This window comes from Diceros bicornis, chromosome 1, assembly GCF_020826845.1.
Source record: "Diceros bicornis minor isolate mBicDic1 chromosome 1, mDicBic1.mat.cur, whole genome shotgun sequence".
Taxonomy (NCBI): Eukaryota; Metazoa; Chordata; class Mammalia; order Perissodactyla; family Rhinocerotidae; genus Diceros; species Diceros bicornis.
In genome coordinates this window covers 55209436-55227301 of record NC_080740.1, presented here as the reverse complement: position 1 = coordinate 55227301, position 17866 = coordinate 55209436, and the positions used below count along the sequence as shown (strand labels likewise).

Below are 17866 nucleotides of genomic sequence, written 5' to 3'. Positions count from 1 at the left end.
CTAAAGCCTATCTATAATGCCAAGATTGAATGGCAAGGATATGGTGGCTAAACATATTCATAGGTGTATAAATGTTTAAATGGGGGAAATAGGGAAAGGTTGATAAAAGGGTACAAATTTTCAGCTATAAGATGGATAAGGTCAGAAGATCTGATGTAAAACATGGTGACCATAGTTGATAACACTGTATTCTATAATTGAAATTTGCTAAGAAAGTAGAACTTAAATGTTCTCACCAAAAATATATATACACATTAATATGTGAGGTGATGGTTATGTTAATCAACTAGATGGTAGGATTTCTTTCATGATGTATACACACAGCAAATCACCACAATGTATACTTTAAATATTTTACAATTTTATCTGTCAATTCTACCTTAATAAAGCTGAAAAATAAAATAAATGTTTATTTTTTTTATTTCTTAGTGAGGAAGACTAGCCCTGAGCTAACATCTGTTGCCAACCCTCCTCTTTTTGCTGAGGAAGATTGGCCCTGGGCTAACATCCCTGCCCATCTTCTTCTACTTTATATGTGGGATGCCTGCCACAGCATGGCTTGATAAGTGGTGCGTAGGTCTGCGCCCAGGATCCGAACCTGCAAACCCTGGGCCGCCAAAGCGGAGCGCATGAACTTAACCACTATACCACCAGGCCAGCCCCAAAATAAATGTTTAAAAAGCATCATTAGAGGGATATTAGGGTAAGAGTGAGTCAGAGCTAATAAAAAAACCCAGTGAGGTTAAAAGGCCTCCATCAATATCTGAATCAGTTCACGTGGCTCCAGGGTCTGCCGTGAAACCCCTTATGTTGGAAGCAATCTCATTGAGTAGTGTGTCCCATCATATGCTTTTATGTGTATATGACTTAAAGGCCCGTAAGTTTTCATCAGTGCCAAATTCTGCTGGGAAAGGAGCAGAACTGACAATTCTGTGAGCATTCAAATGTATCTCAAACTTGAGGTTTTTAAGACTGAGAAAGAGAGGCTTGTTTATTTTTTACTACCTCTAGGTGTCTGCTTTCAAGGTCATTCAGAAAAATGCATGTCAAGTGGTGAGGATATTTTAACATCTGACAAATACTAGCCATACACATATTTTATTGATATAACATAATTATTATAGAAACATCACAATTTATATGATGCTCTACTCTTGTGTAGATAATTATTTGCCTTAAGGTTTAGTCTTTTTGCTTCACCTACCTCAGTTTCTCCACCTAAAAAATGAGAACGCTAAGGGCCGGCCCCGTGGCTTAGCAGTTAAGTGCTCACGCTCCGCTACTGGTGGCCTGGGTTCGGATCCTGGGCGCACACCAACGCACCACTTCTCCGGCCACGCTGAGGCGACATCCCACATACAGCAACTAGAAGGATATGCAACTATGACATACAACTATCTACTGGGGCTTTGGGGAAAAAAAGGAGGAGGATTGGCAATAGACGTTAGCTCAGAGCCGGTCTTCCTCAGCTAAAAAGAGAAGGATTGGCATGGATGTTAGCTCAGGGCCGATCTTCCTCACACAAAAAAAAAATGAGAACGCTAATACCTTGTTTTTTAGGTTTGTTTGTTTGATTGTTTGTTTGTTTAATGAGGGGAATTAACAAATGATGCTTTAACATCCTTTAAGTTTGTAGGCTGCATCATCTATGATATTCATATGGTCTCCGAATTTAGATAGGGTACTTATATTTTCCTTGTGAAATGTTTCTCTGCTCTCACTTGGTTCAACAGTTAATATATTTCCTTTGGATTAATCTCTCCATGGCTTGTTGCTGTGTAATAGCTGTGTACTCTTGACCTTGGAGTCTGACCTATTCTCCCTCTTGAGCGGACCTCTAATGAAAAAGTGACATGGAATCAAGCTCAATGCCAACTCCTTCTAGGATAGCTGCCACTTCATCTCTGATGTACTGCTCAGATGCTCTTGAGTGGAAACTGCCTTTTCTTGGGTTGATTTTTGATGGCTAAGTCCAGAGAGGTGCTCATGAAAGGGGCAGAAGCCTCCTCATAGGACAGGCTGAGTAATTCTGTTAGAAAGATTATTAGTCTTTTGTGGGCTCAGTTCCCAGCTGAGTGTGTGCACCCAGATGACAGACCTTAAAACTGAGTTTATAACATCCTCTGAAACAAGACCTTTTGGGAATACAAATGAGTAGATTGCTTAGCTTTCAACACAGTCACTTTCTCTCCTTCTGAAAACCTGTAATAATAAATGCCTGCAACCTATTGGTGAGTCCCTCTCTCCTGTAAAGATCTTTGTTGGACTCCCAATCTACAGCCCCAATCTGCTTCGACATCAAAGAGCAGCCTTTCTCCCTGGGATAATGGCATTGTTGAGAGATATTGGCTCAGAAGGAGCTCATGAACTTGAATCCTGAAAATCTTTTCCCCAGAATTCTCTTATCAAAGTGCACTTTGGTATCAAAGTGCACTGAGTGCATGGCAGTTCAGACACTCTTCCTAAAGGAGCACAGAGCTCTTTAATTAGGATTTATCACGTACAGTTGCCTTTTGAGGGAATTGCCCATAATTATTCCTTTTACTTTTTGCAGATGAAGAAGCTGTTCGCCTGAATAGTTTAGCAGCTTCTCCCAAGAAGTGTCACTCAGACCTAGGCAGGATTAGAGTACAGGCTCTGACCTCCAAGTCTTTGCTCTATACTAGACAGGGCCCCCTAAAGGAGCTAAAACCAAAAGGGTGTGAGCAGGTCAAAAGGTAAAATGAGCAGAAAACTAAGTGGACTCCAAAATTTAAAATCTCAAAAAACTAAGTTTAACTTAAAAGCCTTCCTCTGTGATTAGTTTTGTTTATTTTTTACAAATGGTTTTTTTTTTTTAATTTTTTTTTCTTTAAGATTTTATTTATTTATTTTTCCCCCCAAAGCCCCAGTAGATAGTTGTGTGCCACAGCTGCACATCCTTCTAGTTGCTGTATGTGGGACGCGGCCTCAGCATGGCCGGAGAAGCGGTGTGTCGGTGTGCGCCCAGGATCCGAACCCGGGCCGCCAGCATCGGAGCGCGCGCACTTAACCGCTAAGCCACGGGGCCGGCCCTTTACAAATGGTTTAAATGAAGTACCGAGTATTCTTAATGCATGGAGATATGATCAATAACAAAAAGACAATTGGGAACACGGAAAATAGTTCAAAACAAATCCCCAAGTACTTACTCTTTAGAACAATATTCTCTTATTGAAATATACGCCACTGTAATATTATTTGAATAACATGAGTGGTGGTAGAATAGAAAAGGAGAATAGAAAATACGGGTAGGACCAATTGGAGAATCAGAAAAGTTTGAGATATTCGAGTTCGTAAAGAGCTGGGGAACATCTGGTCCAGCCTCTCTAATTTAACAAAGTATCTTGAGCTGGGGACCTGCTAAAAGTTTCAAAGCTAGTTGGAGATAGGGTATCTGGCTCAAGCTCAGATTACACTATAGTTGTTATTCTCTTAGTCTGTAATTTTAAAACCCTGCAATCTAAAGGTTAGGTAACTTGTCCAAAGTCACAAGGCTGGCAAAAGGTGGAGCCAGGATTCCTAATCCAGACCTTCTGACTTCAAATCCTGTCCCTCAGCCCCACTTGTCTCAGGATCTCCATCTGAGATAAGGATAATAATAGTATCTACCTCATAGGGTTGATGCAATAACTACACAAGTAATATATGTGAAGTATATTAACTTCTTAGTATAGTTTCTGGCATATAGTAAGTGCGTAAGAAATGTTAACTGCTATTACTAGTAGTATTAGTATTAACCTCCACACTATGCCACAATAGGAAAGAACAACAAGTTAGAAATGAATCCAGCATATAAATTGCCCTGTTCTTCCATCCATATAAAAATCCAGGTTTGGGGGCCAGCCTGGTGGTGGAGCGGTTAAGTTCACGTGCTCCATTTCAGCGGCCTGGGGTTCGAAGGTTCGGATCCCGGGCGCGGCCCGACACACCACTTATCAAGCCATGCTGTGGCGGCATCTCATATAAAGTAGAGGAAGATGGGTGTGGATGTTAGCCCAGGGCCAATCTTCCTCAGCAAAAAGAGGAGGATTGGCAACGGATATTAGCTCAGGGCTAATCTTCCTCTCACACACACAAAAAAATCCAGGTTTGATCTTAAGAAGCTAGGGCTGAATTTCCTCAAGAGGGCTGCTTGAATGGCCATCAGTAAGTGGCAACGAGTCTAGGCCTGCTCCCTGCCACATCTTGCCCTTTAGTAGGTGCTTAGGCTGCACGGGGACCAGAAAGGAAGCACAGTCCCCACATAGTATAGTACTAAATGTACAAACAGAGGTGCGTGCCCACGCTTGCATATTATTGCAGTTTTGTCATAGTGCGGGAGCTCATTGGGGGCAATACACCTGAGCCAATGGCAGCAGTATCTGTGGCGGCCATCTCTACAGCAGAGCCCCTAAAGAACTGGGCATACCAATAGGCAAGAGGGGACAGAATAAAATCAACATTGACTGAGCAATTTCTATATGCATGTCACCTCATTTAATCCTCCTATGGACCCAATGGCACACAAAAAGTTATCCACGTTGGTAAATAAATAATTTATAAATAAATAAAAAAACAGGTAAAAGCGCAGAGAAGCGTTGTACCAAAGCACAGAGAAGTTAAGTGACGTGCTCAACTTTGCACAAATGGAAATAAAACCGACAGCCCTTGGCCCATTTCAGCCACATCACTACCCCACACTCTCCACCTCTGTCTCCCCTTACATTCCACCTAAACCCACATTTCAGCTCTGCCACCACTCCTCCATGCAAGAGGTACAGATACCAGATAACTAAATCAATATTCTTCTTTTGAATAAGAATAGTTCAGGTTATCCATTTTGTCTTAATCTCAGTGATAAGACAGTGATTTCTCATAAGATTTCAGTGATGACATTCTTTTTATCTCAACAATTTTTGTTCCCTCTGCCCTGGGGAACCCACAGGAGAGTAATCCAGCATCTTTACCTTGTCGCCCCACAGGTTGGGGAGCAGCGCCTTCAAAAACATGCAGCGCCGGCACACGACACTGAGGGAGAAGGGCCGCCGCCAGGCCATCCGGGGTCCCGCCTACATGTTCAATGAGAAAGGCACCAGCCTTACGCCCGAGGAGGAGCGTTTCCTGGACTCGGCAGAGTATGGCAACATCCCAGTGGTCAGAAAAATGCTGGAGGAGTCCAAGACCCTCAACTTCAACTGCGTGGACTACATGGGGCAGAACGCGCTGCAGCTGGCCGTGGGTAATGAGCATCTGGAAGTCACAGAGCTGCTGCTCAAGAAGGAGAACCTGGCACGGGTCGGTGACGCGCTGCTGCTGGCCATCAGCAAGGGCTACGTGCGCATCGTGGAGGCCATCCTCAACCACCCAGCCTTTGCGCAGGGCCAGCGCCTGACGCTCAGCCCGCTGGAGCAGGAGCTGCGTGACGACGACTTCTACGCCTACGACGAGGACGGCACGCGCTTCTCTCATGACATCACACCCATCATCCTGGCGGCCCACTGCCAGGAGTATGAGATCGTGCACATCCTCCTGCTCAAGGGCGCCCGCATTGAGCGGCCCCACGACTACTTCTGCAAGTGCAACGAGTGCACCGAGAAGCAGCGCAAGGACTCCTTTAGCCACTCGCGCTCGCGCATGAATGCCTACAAGGGACTGGCAAGTGCCGCCTACTTGTCTCTGTCCAGTGAAGACCCTGTTCTCACCGCGCTGGAGCTAAGCAACGAGTTAGCCAGACTAGCCAACATTGAGACTGAATTCAAGGTAACTCTCCCACTCACCAATCCGCAGGCGGGATGCCCAGTAGGCTCTTCCAGGTGTGTCCAGTAGCCAAATGGGCAGTCTTCCAGTCTACCACAGGGTAAAGGCCTTGAAGTCTTGCAGTTCAGGCTCACAGGGGAGACCAGCACTTCCTCAACCTGTGTCAGATGTAGCCTGAGGGAAAAGCAGCCCATTAGGTGGAATATTTGCAACCACGTAAATGTGGTGAAGAGGTGACTTAAGCACAAATCCATGCAGTAAAAGACAAGCAGCACACAGGCAGGTTATATTGTGGTTCTGGTAGAAATACCTCAGCTCTGCCCCTGGGGAGCTCAGGAGTGTCTAGGATACCTGTGGTTATTTGTAGTCCAGGTCTTGGACTTCTTGATTGTCTCACTTGCATGGTTTCGATTTTTCTTGTTCACATCTCTATCCCATCCTGGACTGTGTTGATCCTAGGTTCAGTCTCATATCTAATGCTAGAAAGACTTAGCTGCAGCCTTTCTGAATTTAGCAAGCTATCGCTATTGTCCTATCAAAGGACTGAGGAGGAGGCACATGAAGATGAAAATAAAACTGTCTCTGTAAAATTGAGCTTGTCATCCCAGTAGATGGGTCCAGGACAAAGCCCTGTAATTCAGCCACCCTGAGAATACCTGGACCTACCAGGCTAGCCCATGAGATAGAGACCCATCTCCAAAGTCCGTTATTTAATAGTGGTCCTGTGCTTTTACTGTCAACTGACATTCCTCCTGAAAGAAAAGACTGGGACCTAATTCTTTTGACACAATATTTAATAATAATCAAGAGCAAACATTAAGTAGGCACTTACTATATGCCAAGCACTAATTGCCTTATCCATATGATGTTGTATAATCCCCTCAACAACCATTGATATGGGTACCACTATCGTCCCCATTTTATATGAGGGCACAGAGGTAGAGAGATATCATATAGCTAGTAAGTAGCAAAACCATTGTTCTAATCTAGGCATTCAGACCCCAGAGCCAGTTCTTAGCCATTCCGGGAAATTATGGGTCAGAGGCCTTGTTCACGCCTTGGGCTTCTCAGAGTTTCATCTGTCTTTATCTGAATGATGAAGGGATTCTCCACTGCAGAAGGTGTGGCTGAAAGAGTAGAAACTACAACTGGGCTCATAATTTCTCATCCTGCCATTCAATCAGAGCCTATGATGCCATGGAGCATACAAAGAGGTGCCACATGCAGGGCTGACAATGGAGCTGGGAAAAGATGTCACCTGCAGGAGGAAAGTTCATTATCTAAACAAGATGTCAGTGCAAGAGCTACCCCTGCACAGGACACAATTAGGTAGCCAAGGATGGCTACCAACTCACAGCAAAGGAGGCCCCACAGACCACATTGTTCAGGGAGATCTCAAAGGAGGAAACAGAATTAGGCTGGGCCTTGCTGAGCAGCAGGAACTGGATCAGTGGGAAGAGAGAGGTGCGCATTTGGAGGAGGCAAGTGAAGGTGAGGTCCAGAATGGCCCATGGCAGGCAGGGGACTGATGAGAAGCTCCATGTGACTAGAATGAAGACTTCCTGTAGGGGCACAGAGGAGGAATGCTGAAGAGATGAGTTGGGGGCAGATCTCAGAGGGCCTTGAGTGTCAGGCTGAGAACTATGGATATTATCCTGTAGGAAATGGCAAGCCACTAAAGGTTTGTGCTTAGGGAATTAAAATGATGAAAGCTAGAGTTTTGGAAATTTACTTGACTAGGTAGGTAAGACGAATTAGAGGATTTGGACATGAGGCACTGGGACTAAAGAGGGGGACAATTTAGTTGTGCATGCATGAGGCCATGGAAGCCTCTCTGCAGGAATGGGATCGCCTACAGCCAGGTTCAGAAGAGCCAGGCCTACAGGAAGCTGCAGGGCACCGCAAATTGTGAATAGATGAAGAATCCTATAATTAAACTAATTTTACCCCATCAGCCCTCACCATCTTGGACCCATCTACTGAATTAGAGCCACTTCCCTAAATCCTGCATTGTTCATAGCCTCATCTAGAAAACCTGGTGGATGTAGAGATTACCCAAAGAATCTTCCAGGGAATGTAGCTATTGCCTCTTCTTTCCTTGTTTCTGTACAGTAAACTCCACCTACCAGCAATAAGGCCAATAATTCCCAAGGAAACTTGGTGGAATTTTGCTTGTTCCCTGGGCTTCAGACGGAATCTGCATAGGCCATGTAAAACAAAAACTAAGCCAATTAATTTAGATATTTCTAGCCAAGAGAAAAAAACTCAAGCAAAAAATTTTTTTGGATCAGATTATCTGGATAATTGTACAATTCTCTACTTATCTGGAATCTGGGAGCATGCCAGCCTTACTAAATAAAACGATGCTAGACTAACATTTGAAATTACATCTGAGCCATTTGTTTCCTTTACCAAAACCCAAAACCTGGCATATTTCAGTATATATAATATCTAAAACTGGAAGTTTGTTGAAAGCATCTACTATGATATTTTGATTTAAAAAGTAAATTATAAAAATTATGGACAATTAAGAACACTACTAACATGATGACAAATCCTTTCTACAATGCAATGATTTACTCAAAATAAGAGTTAGCATAAATACATTTGCTGGTTATTAACACCCCCTAGTTACCTTTGTTTGAAATAATATTTCAGATTGTTGACAAATTGTGCATTATAAATTAACATAAGCGTTCCTTTAGAACTTTATTACTTATTCAACTATCCTTGTATGTGCATTTCTGACATTATAAATCTTCTCAGAGAGCAGAGCAACTTAGCAAGAGGGAAGTCAAATTATAATAAAAGAATAAAGAGCAAGCGTATGTGTTCTAAAATGCACTCTTCAGGAGTCTGTTCTGCTTTAAAGGGGCTATGCATTGCTGACTGTAGCCACATGTTATGGAGATGACCCAGTGCCATCAACTGTGTAAAAAAGCTATCAGGTTCTCACTGGAGATGTCATATGTCATCCTCCAGATCCTCTAAAACATTTATTCTGGGAGTGATTCTTCTTAACTGGAAAACATCATGCATCAAAACCTGGATTCAGTTGTCCAGGCTATTGTTTTTAGAGTCATTTAATTTATCACCAGAATAGAGTCCAGTCATTAGCAAGACATACAACCAATGTCAAGGTCTCCAGTAATTTGTGGCTAGAGTCAGATGCCTACTAGCAAGCCATTATTTTTGGTGTGGAAATTATGCACCTGTTCAAGGATTTTCTTATGTCTCTCTAATCTTCTTTGGTCTAAAAAGATATTAAAACTCGATGTGGCCACTAAGCCCTTCCTAGTGTCTTGAACAGTGCCCAGTAATCTAGTAAGTATTCTGTAAATACTTGATGAAGGAAATTCTAAAAGGATAATCATTTCGACTGATGAAGCAAGTGATTACTTTTATCTATGGTTTAACCTCTTCCTACACATATGGATTTAATAGAGGTATTTGATGGATGTGGTGAAATGGGAAAGCTCTAAAGAAGGTTACAGGAGGTTAAGGGCATAAAACCAACATACATTAAATAACTGAAGACCAATCATATGCTGCACTGTATGGTGCCAATGGCCACTAATTACCTGGAGGGCACAGTGTCTCTTCTTGGTCTTGCCCACAGTACCTAACATGTGGAGTCTGGGAGCACTGCCCACACATGACATTTTGGTTGCCTGGTTTATCCATGCAGTAGAAGACACAGAAGGGGAAGATCAGAGTGGGATGGACTATTCAGAGGCATTTCATCCTGATGAAACAGGCTCTCTCTGTGTAGAGGCACCTGGAGTAACATGGAAAAATAAGGCATTTTTCCATTTCAGTTAAGTTATAGCTCCTAGCACCAAGAACACAATAAGGTCTCAACATTTCTCTTGAATTAGTCTGCTTGGTTTTCTTCACTGTTCATCCTTCTGATACAATTTCTCAGGGTCCCTTTATTTTGCTGATGTCTTCCCAAATTCCTAGGCTTTCTATCTATGCATGTTGTTTATCGGTGGAGCTGTTGCTTCAAAAAGATTACAAGTGTTAATCTTTCTTCCAACTTAGAATTATACCAACAGCAATGACTAGCAGGGGCAGGGAGGGAATGAGAAAGGAAAAGACTACAAGGAAATATTGTAGAGGGAGGTTTAGGGCTTTGGAAGGAAAGAGAAAGCAGGATGGGGATTGGAGGTAGCCCTCTTGCTCTCTCATCTTTTGCTTAAATTTAAAAGTGCCCAATCTTCCCAAGTCAGAGAATTGGAAGCCCAAAACTTTACCTTAGTTATTTAAGATTTGGTCACTCTGAGTAATAACAAAGTTGTAACTGAGATGGCTTTTCCTGTGGACAAAACACCAGCATGGAGGCTGCTGATGGTGCTTCAGTCACAAACAATTTATTCTTACAGACCACAGAGGGGAAGGGTAAAGGCAAGGAAGCTAAAGCTGTAACTTCATCTCACTTAAAGTGCTGATGAGTTTTCTGTTTGTCAGTGGGTTGTTAACCACATGTATTATGAAAAATAGATAATGAATTATGTATCAATGTTTATGTTGCCATTTTAAGACCCATAAAAAATTCTCTGGGCCTAAAATACCACAAATTAAAAATGCAAATAATGATAGACCAATTTGCCACCTGCTATGATCTCTAGTGAGATCCCACTGTGGAAGGTAAAAATGTTGAGATGACAGTTTGTAATCTGCTTGCAAACTTATCAAAATGGAAGAGGGAAGAGGTGGGGAGAAGAAGGAGGAGTGACTTTATATTGTCGTAGGGAGAGCTGAGACCACATCTGAACTCTGGCCATCCAGAGCCAGGATGCCAGGAAGGTTGAGTAAAGGCCACCCTGAGCCTGAGACAGTACGGAAGGCTGAATAAGCCCACCACCCCCAGCCTCCAGTAGAATCTGTGTTTGCATCTGTTTCTCACATGCTTTGAATATTTTTAAGATTTTTAAATTTTATAGACCAACACCCTAGGAAAATACGTTTCCTTGAAGTTTGAAAGCTTGGCTGGTAGTATAAACAAACCTCTGCTTAACATGCAGGAAATGACTTGAAAATTGTTTCCTCTTCCATTGGGAAAATATTTTTTAAGCTGTGAAGGCTGCAGGTCTTAAAAGCAAGGTTTTTTGTTTTGTTTTTTCTTAAGAGAATTTGGCAGAAAACTCCTCAAAGCACTCACTTATATATCATCCCCAATACCCTTAGAGATCTGACTGTGTCACCCAAGCCTTCTGCCTGAGCATCTAATGATGCAGAATGTAAGCAGAGAAGAGAAAGATCACAGATGTCAGGTGATGAGCTATGATGGGACGGCTTCCCACTAAGCATGCGTAGGAAAGGTGTGGTCAGAGCATGGATGCCGGTCGACAGGTCCTCACTGGGGCCAGGATCTAAGGCTTCCATATCTGAGAGCAAGATCCAGGGACTGGCGTATCTCAGGAGAAGGGATAGAGGTGACTTCTGCCTATGTTAGCTTTGTCTTTTTCTATTTTTCTACCTAAGTGTCTGAAGCAGCACTTTCACCAGAGCATTCACTAATGAGTCATCATAGGAAAATAAGCTAATGAATGTGTCCTTTAATGACAATTTTTCATTGGGTCACAACTAATGCCAAAAGTTAAATGATTTTCCTCTTCTATGGTTTATGCCAAGGGTATCAGCCTCTAAAATACAGGGAGACAGTGTTCTTTGGGTGACAAGTATTCAAGTGGGATAAAGGAAGCCACTTTGCTAGATGAGGACAAAGGCAGGAGACAAGCTCTGGTGAGCACCCTGTGCAGCCAAGCTTCGTTTCCTCAAGGCTGTGGAGTGGAGAGGAAAGAGCCTGGCTCTGGAATCAGACTGACCTGGGTTCCAGTCCCAGCACCAGCTCCTGGCAACCATGCAATCTTGGGCTTCTATTAGAAGTTAGTTTTCTTACTTAAAAAATGGGGGACGGGGAGGAGTAGGGATCAGGCTGTAACATGTCCAAAACCGAATGCTTGTTTTCCCCATGCAAACATTTGCTCTTACTCTAGTCTCTGGAAATGACATCATGATTCACGCAGTTGTTAAGATTAAGAGCTTTCCATGCCACATCCCATTTAACCTCCAGAAAGTTCTGGCACATATATGAGGTACTCAGTAAATATTAGCTCCATAAATAAATGAGTTGGTGAGTGAATTAATGAACAATAACCTCCCAGGGTGTTGGTGAGGATTAAATGAGATGAAGAATATGAAACTCTTTGCAGAGAACCTGACCCATAATAAATACATAATTTTTCCCCAGAGAGCTCAGCGGAGATCCCATTTTGTTCCCCAAAGCCCACTGGATTTTCGGCACCGCAACTCTTCTTCCCAATAAACACAGCTTAAGTTTCAGCACCTCTTCTATTAAGAGGGTCTTCCTGATTTCTGCTAACCTTTCTCCCCTCACCTCACCCCCAGCAGATCTCTCCAGAACAAGAAAAAGTCTAGGCTATGCATGTGAGCTCCATGGTTAAAAATAGGCCAAGGGGATATTTTCCAGTTGGAAAAACGCAGACCACTGAAACTGAATAAGCCTAGAGTGCTGCTAAAATATTGCTGTGAAAAGAAGCGACATGGGCAGAAAAGATAGAGGAGCAAAGGAGGAAGAGGGAGGAAATGGGCAGGCAGAGCTCCTGCCAAATACAGACAGAGATTATTTTTTGAAAAATATCTCCATGGAAAAGATTCATCACTACACACAAGATAAATTGGGAAAAAATCATTTCCTATACAAGTGCAACTATCAGTCTGAAATATCAGAGATATGGAGAAAATGGAGACAGTTCTTAGAGAATATTAGTCAATGAGTAGTAGCACAAATTAAATCAAATGGAAAGGATGGAAATGCAGGATTTTTCTCTGAAAAAAAGTTACAATGCTATATAAATTAATCATAATAGGATAACATTAATCAAGTATGCTGCACACACCATCAACAAAGAGGTATGTATTTTATTAGCAGCAAATTCACATTTGGCTTAAATGTGGAAAACAGATGTCAGGAGGGTGGGATGCGGGTATGATCTGTAGACCCACAGAATATCAGAACTCGATGGACCCTAGTTACAGGGCTACCTGAAAAGTCAGCATTCGTGCAACAATCACTTACCAAGCCTCTAGTATGAGCCAGGCTCTGGGTTGGGTGCTGGGATGAAATGATGAATAAGATAAACAGAGTTCCTGCCCTCAAGGACCTGATAGTCTAGTGGAAGAGACAGGCATTCCTCATATAATCACACAAATAAATTGAGCTTTATAAATCGTGCTGTGTGATAAGCAGTAAAAAGGCAGTTTTAAAAGATGTAGCAGGACAGCTGACTCTGCGTGTGTTTGTGTGTGTGTGTGCATGTGTTTAAAGATTTCTCAGAGGAGACAATGTTTAAGAGAAACCTGAGGGTATGGGAGAGATAAACAGATAGCAAGGAATGGGAAGGATGGTTCCAGGAACAGAAATTGCACATGAAATAACCCAGTGCAGAGAGGGGAAAGAGAGGTCCATTCAGAGAATTGTGAGTAGCCCAGTGTGGGTCTACTGTAGGGAGTAAAGGGGAGAGGTAGCAGATGATAGAGGAGCTAAAGAAGAACACCTCAGCCATGGCCTTACCACTGGTGGGTGGACTTCATTTTAAGATGAATGGGGAGCCACTGGAAGGTTTCAACAGATAAGTGAGTGACTCATATCTACAGTTTGGAAAGATCCACTCTGCCTTCTGTAGACAATGGATTGGAGGAGACAAGACTGGAAGGAGTTGGACGACTGCTGTAGGAAAGGGAGGTACTCCCAGGAAGGGGGTGAGCAGCACAATGAGTGCAGAAGGACCAGACCATCTCAACCAGTGGGTGAATCATCTGGAGCGACAATGCAATCAGAGAAGGTGACCAGCTCCTGGCTGTTTCCAGGACAGCTTGCTTGTCTGTTAGCTCCCAGGACCCTGCTTCTCCTGTCCTTGGAGCCTCTCAGTGCTTCGCAGTGATGTCCCAGCAATAGAGAGGCACAGGGATAGGAGGCAAAAAAGAGCCAGCTCTTTATCTTCTCCTCCAAGACAGAAGACCAGTGGAGTAGCAGGAGGGCAGGAGAGTAATGAGCATTCCGATTTTCCACTCCGACCTTTGGAAGTAGAGAAGTGTGTGCCGCTGGCTTGGCCAAACTGTTCATCGCAAAGCGCTGCCAGCGCAGAGGTATTGGAAAGTGAGTTCAGAAGTGATAACCCCTGAAAAGAAAGGATTCCATTGGATTTTAACCTTTCCACTGCATTTTCCAGATTCTGAGGACATCTTTCTCCCTCTGTTGGATGCATGGACCCAAGTAAATTTTTCATTAAAGTAGAGGAAAATGGCTAAATCTTATCTCTGATTTTTTTCAACTGGAGCTGGTTTTAGCATAACTAAAGGCATCAAGTAGACCTCTCTCTTATCTTCCCCCAAGGCTTTGGATGTTGAGAATGCCAGGCCAGGAGGACACTGGGTGCAGGCAAGGCTTTTCTGGGCACCCAAAATCCTCCCTGGTGGACACAGTTGAGTCAAGGTGGATATATTAGTTTCCTAGGGCTGCTGTAACAAAGTACCACAAACATGGTGACTTAAAACAACAGAAATTTATTTTCTCACAGTACTGAAGGCTAGAAGTATAAAAAAGGTGTTAGCAGGGCCATGCTCCCTCTGAAGGCTCTAGGGGAGGATCCTTCCTTGCCTCTTCCTAGCTTCCTTGGTGTTCCTTGGCTTGTAGACACATCACTCCAATCTCTGCCTCTGTTCATATAGTAATCTCCCTGTGTGTTTCTGTGTCTCTTAACCTCTTCTTATAAGGACCAGTCATTTTGGATTAAGGGCCCATTCTACTCCAGTAGGACTTAAACTTAACTAACTATACCAGCAACCACCCTATTTCCAAGTAAGATCCCATCCTGAAGTTCAAGGAAGGATGTGAATTTGAGGGGGACACTATTCAACCCAGTACAGTGGGGGTAGCCCGAGGTTGAGATGAACTAGGGAAAGCTGAGACAGGAATCTAGGCAGACCCTGAGAGCAGTGCAGGACAAAAAGTCCGAGTTCAGTTATTCTGGGAAGCCAAAGACAATCCTAAAACTAGGAGGTCAGTCTGGAGGAAATGGGAGAGATTGTTGTTGCTTTCTATTGATCAAGGCATAAGCTGAGACAGAAATATTGGAATTCTGTGAAAGTGTGTGTGTGTGGTATTTGGAGGAGGTAGGATTTGTAAGAGGTGCAAGGCAGCTGACAGAAGCAACGGGGGAAACTTGGTTTGGGGGCACTGCCCCCCTCAAGTATGAGAAAAACATTTTCAAGTGTTGCATGTTGGGATAATCAAAATAAAACACAGTGATTAGAGAATTTTTAGAAAATGTAGAAAAGTAGAAGGAACAAAAAGGTCAACATTAATCCCACCATCTAAGAATAATTTGTATTTTGCTATGTTTCCTCCCAGTGCTCTTCCTACCCCCACATGCAAAAATCTGAATTAATACTGACTCAGTTGATGGAACATTATCATCATATTTTTGTTTCCCTTTATACTTTATCCTCATTCCCATTCTTCACCCCAAAAAAGGCATCCACCTCAATTTAATGTTTTTATATATGTGTGTATATATGTGTGTGTGTGTGTGTGTGTGTATGTATAACGTATTCAAGAAATATTTCTTTTGCACCTATCACAAAGTTCTAGAGGCTAGGAACACTTAGAGACCATCAAAACCCTGTAATTTCTGCCCTCATGGAGCTTCCATTTTAATAGAGACTATAGAAAAACATATTGTGTGTGTGTGTTTATAAATTACATAAAAGAGATTATGGTATAAAATTATGATCTTTCTTACTCTCTTTCACTCAACACCATGTTTTTTATGGTCTCTCCATGTTGCTGCAGGTAAACCTAGTTCATTGCTTCTGTCTAGTATTGCTGCCTAGTATTTCATTCTCTGCATCTACAGCCTTTTACTTTTTCATTCCCATAGTGATGGGTACCTAGGCTGCCTCTAACTTCTTGGTATCACAAATGATTCTGCAAAGAACATCCCTGTACCCCCTTACAATCCTATTTAAGTGTTCTTGTGTTAGAGACCTAGGAAGGAATGCCCATGGTTAATTTCACTCAGCACAGCTGACTGCTCCCCAGAAGGCCTGCCCTTGGGGGCTTTGGTTTGCCACACACTGCCAGCTCTAGGTATTAACCTGCTTTCTAATATTTGCCAGTATGAGGAATGTAAAGTTATTTTAATTCACATTTCTCTAATTGCTAAGCGCTTCATATATCGTTTAGACACATGGGTTTCTCCTTTCTGTGAATTGCCTCTTCCTTTCATCTTCACCTACTTTTTAACCTAGTATTTGATCTTAGCCAAAAGGCTGAGAAGCGATAACCTAGTATTTCTGTTTGGGGGTAGTTTTAAATTTTCTTACAGGAGTTCCTCATATTTTCTAAATACTAGTTCCTTGTCTATTTCAGACACTGCAAATATCTTCTCCCGGTCTGTCACTCCTCTGTTAAATTTGTCTATGGCACCCTTTGTTGAACAGAATCCCTTATTTTTTAAATGTTTTGTGCATTTAGTTTTATTAAGAAATCCTTCCTCACCCCAAGGTCACAAAGATATTCTCCTACATTATATCTATTTTTTTCTTCTATTACCTTCATAGATTTACAATTCACTTTTAAGTCTTTAGTCCAGTTGGAGTTTACTTTTATATGGAGGGTGAGGTTGTATCAGATTTTTGTTCTTCTCCATATGGGGAGTTGGTTTCCCAGCACTAAATATTAAGTATTCTAATTTTTCCCCAGTAATCTGTGATGCCACCTCTATCACACACCAATTCCCAAGCACACATGATTCTGCTTCTTGACTTGCTATTCCATCCCGGTGTTCCATCTGACTATTCCTCCACAGTCTCATTCCTGAGACTTTGTTTTACGACCAGGTAGGGAGGTCCAGTTATTGTTTTCTGTGCATAGATGTGTTTGTTTTGTGCAATGGTGACAAGACTATATAAACAATTTGGAATCCTGGTTTTCTCAATGAATACTGTAACTTTGGCATTTCCCCCATATGATGTCAACACTTTATAAATATCAGTTCCTGGAAAATTTTAGTGTAACATGTTGGGAGGAAAACTTTTCTTCTACCTTCTTAGGTCACAATGGTTGGGGGCCTGTGAATTAAGAAAAAACAGATTAACAGAGGAAAAGACAGAGTTTATTTCATATGCATATAGAAGTGCATAAAAGAGGTAGCTCCCAGAACAGCTAAAGACAAGGGTTTATGTACCAGCATAACAGGGGAAAGGGAGGAGGAGAAAGGGCTTCTAAGGAAAAAGAAGACTTTTAGGTAACACAGGCTTTTAGGGAAACAAATGGAAGGCATGATAGTTTGTGATGTTTATTGTCATCCAGGTACCAGTGGTCAGTCTCCTTTCTGGCTGTAAACCCCCCAGAGAGGGAATTTATGGTGGCTGTATTTTTGGGGGGGACTCTGCTTAAGTCAGCAAAAGAAGTTTAGCTGCTGTTGGTTCAGATGTCTTTAACTTAAAATAATCTTCGTGCCATTCTGATGAATCGACAGTCTCTTTGTTATTAGTGCCATGGAGTCAATTCTGACTCCTAGTGACCCTATGTACAGCAGAGCAGATCTCTGCCGGGTCTTTTTGTGCCATCCTCTCACCTTCTGGCACTGTATCAGACAATGCTCTACTGCTACTCACAGGGTTTTCAGGACAATTTTTTCAAAAGTGGGTGGCCAGATCATCCTTCCTAGTCTGTCTTAGTCTGGAAGCTCTGCTGAAACCTGTCCACCACGAGTGATCCTGCTGGTATTTGAAATACTGGTGGCATAGCTTTCAGCATCACAGCAACAACCAGCTGTCACAGTATGACAACCAACAGATGGGTGGTGTGGTTCCCTGACTGGAAACGAACCCAAACTCGGGCACATCAGTGAGAGTCCCGAATCTTAACCGCTAGACCACCACGGCTGGCTCAAGAGTCCCTACATAGTGAACACGATGCAGTCTACAAAGAAACTGAAATATAATAATACACCTGAAATTTACACAATGTTATAAGCCAATATGACCTCAATAAAATAATTTAAAACAAACAATA

The 17866-nt window shown here is 42.6% G+C and overlaps 1 protein-coding gene across 1 annotated transcript in view; it reads left to right on the top strand.

The window, feature by feature from the left end:
• Window positions 1–17866, top strand: part of TRPC7 (transient receptor potential cation channel subfamily C member 7) — a 195599-nt gene that overhangs the window by 58773 nt on the left and 118960 nt on the right. The window contains exons 3-4 of the mRNA XM_058549377.1: window positions 2555–2717; window positions 4983–5760. Of these exons, the coding sequence (XP_058405360.1) occupies window positions 2555–2717; window positions 4983–5760 (941 nt within the window). The remainder of the gene's footprint in view (window positions 1–2554; window positions 2718–4982; window positions 5761–17866) is intronic.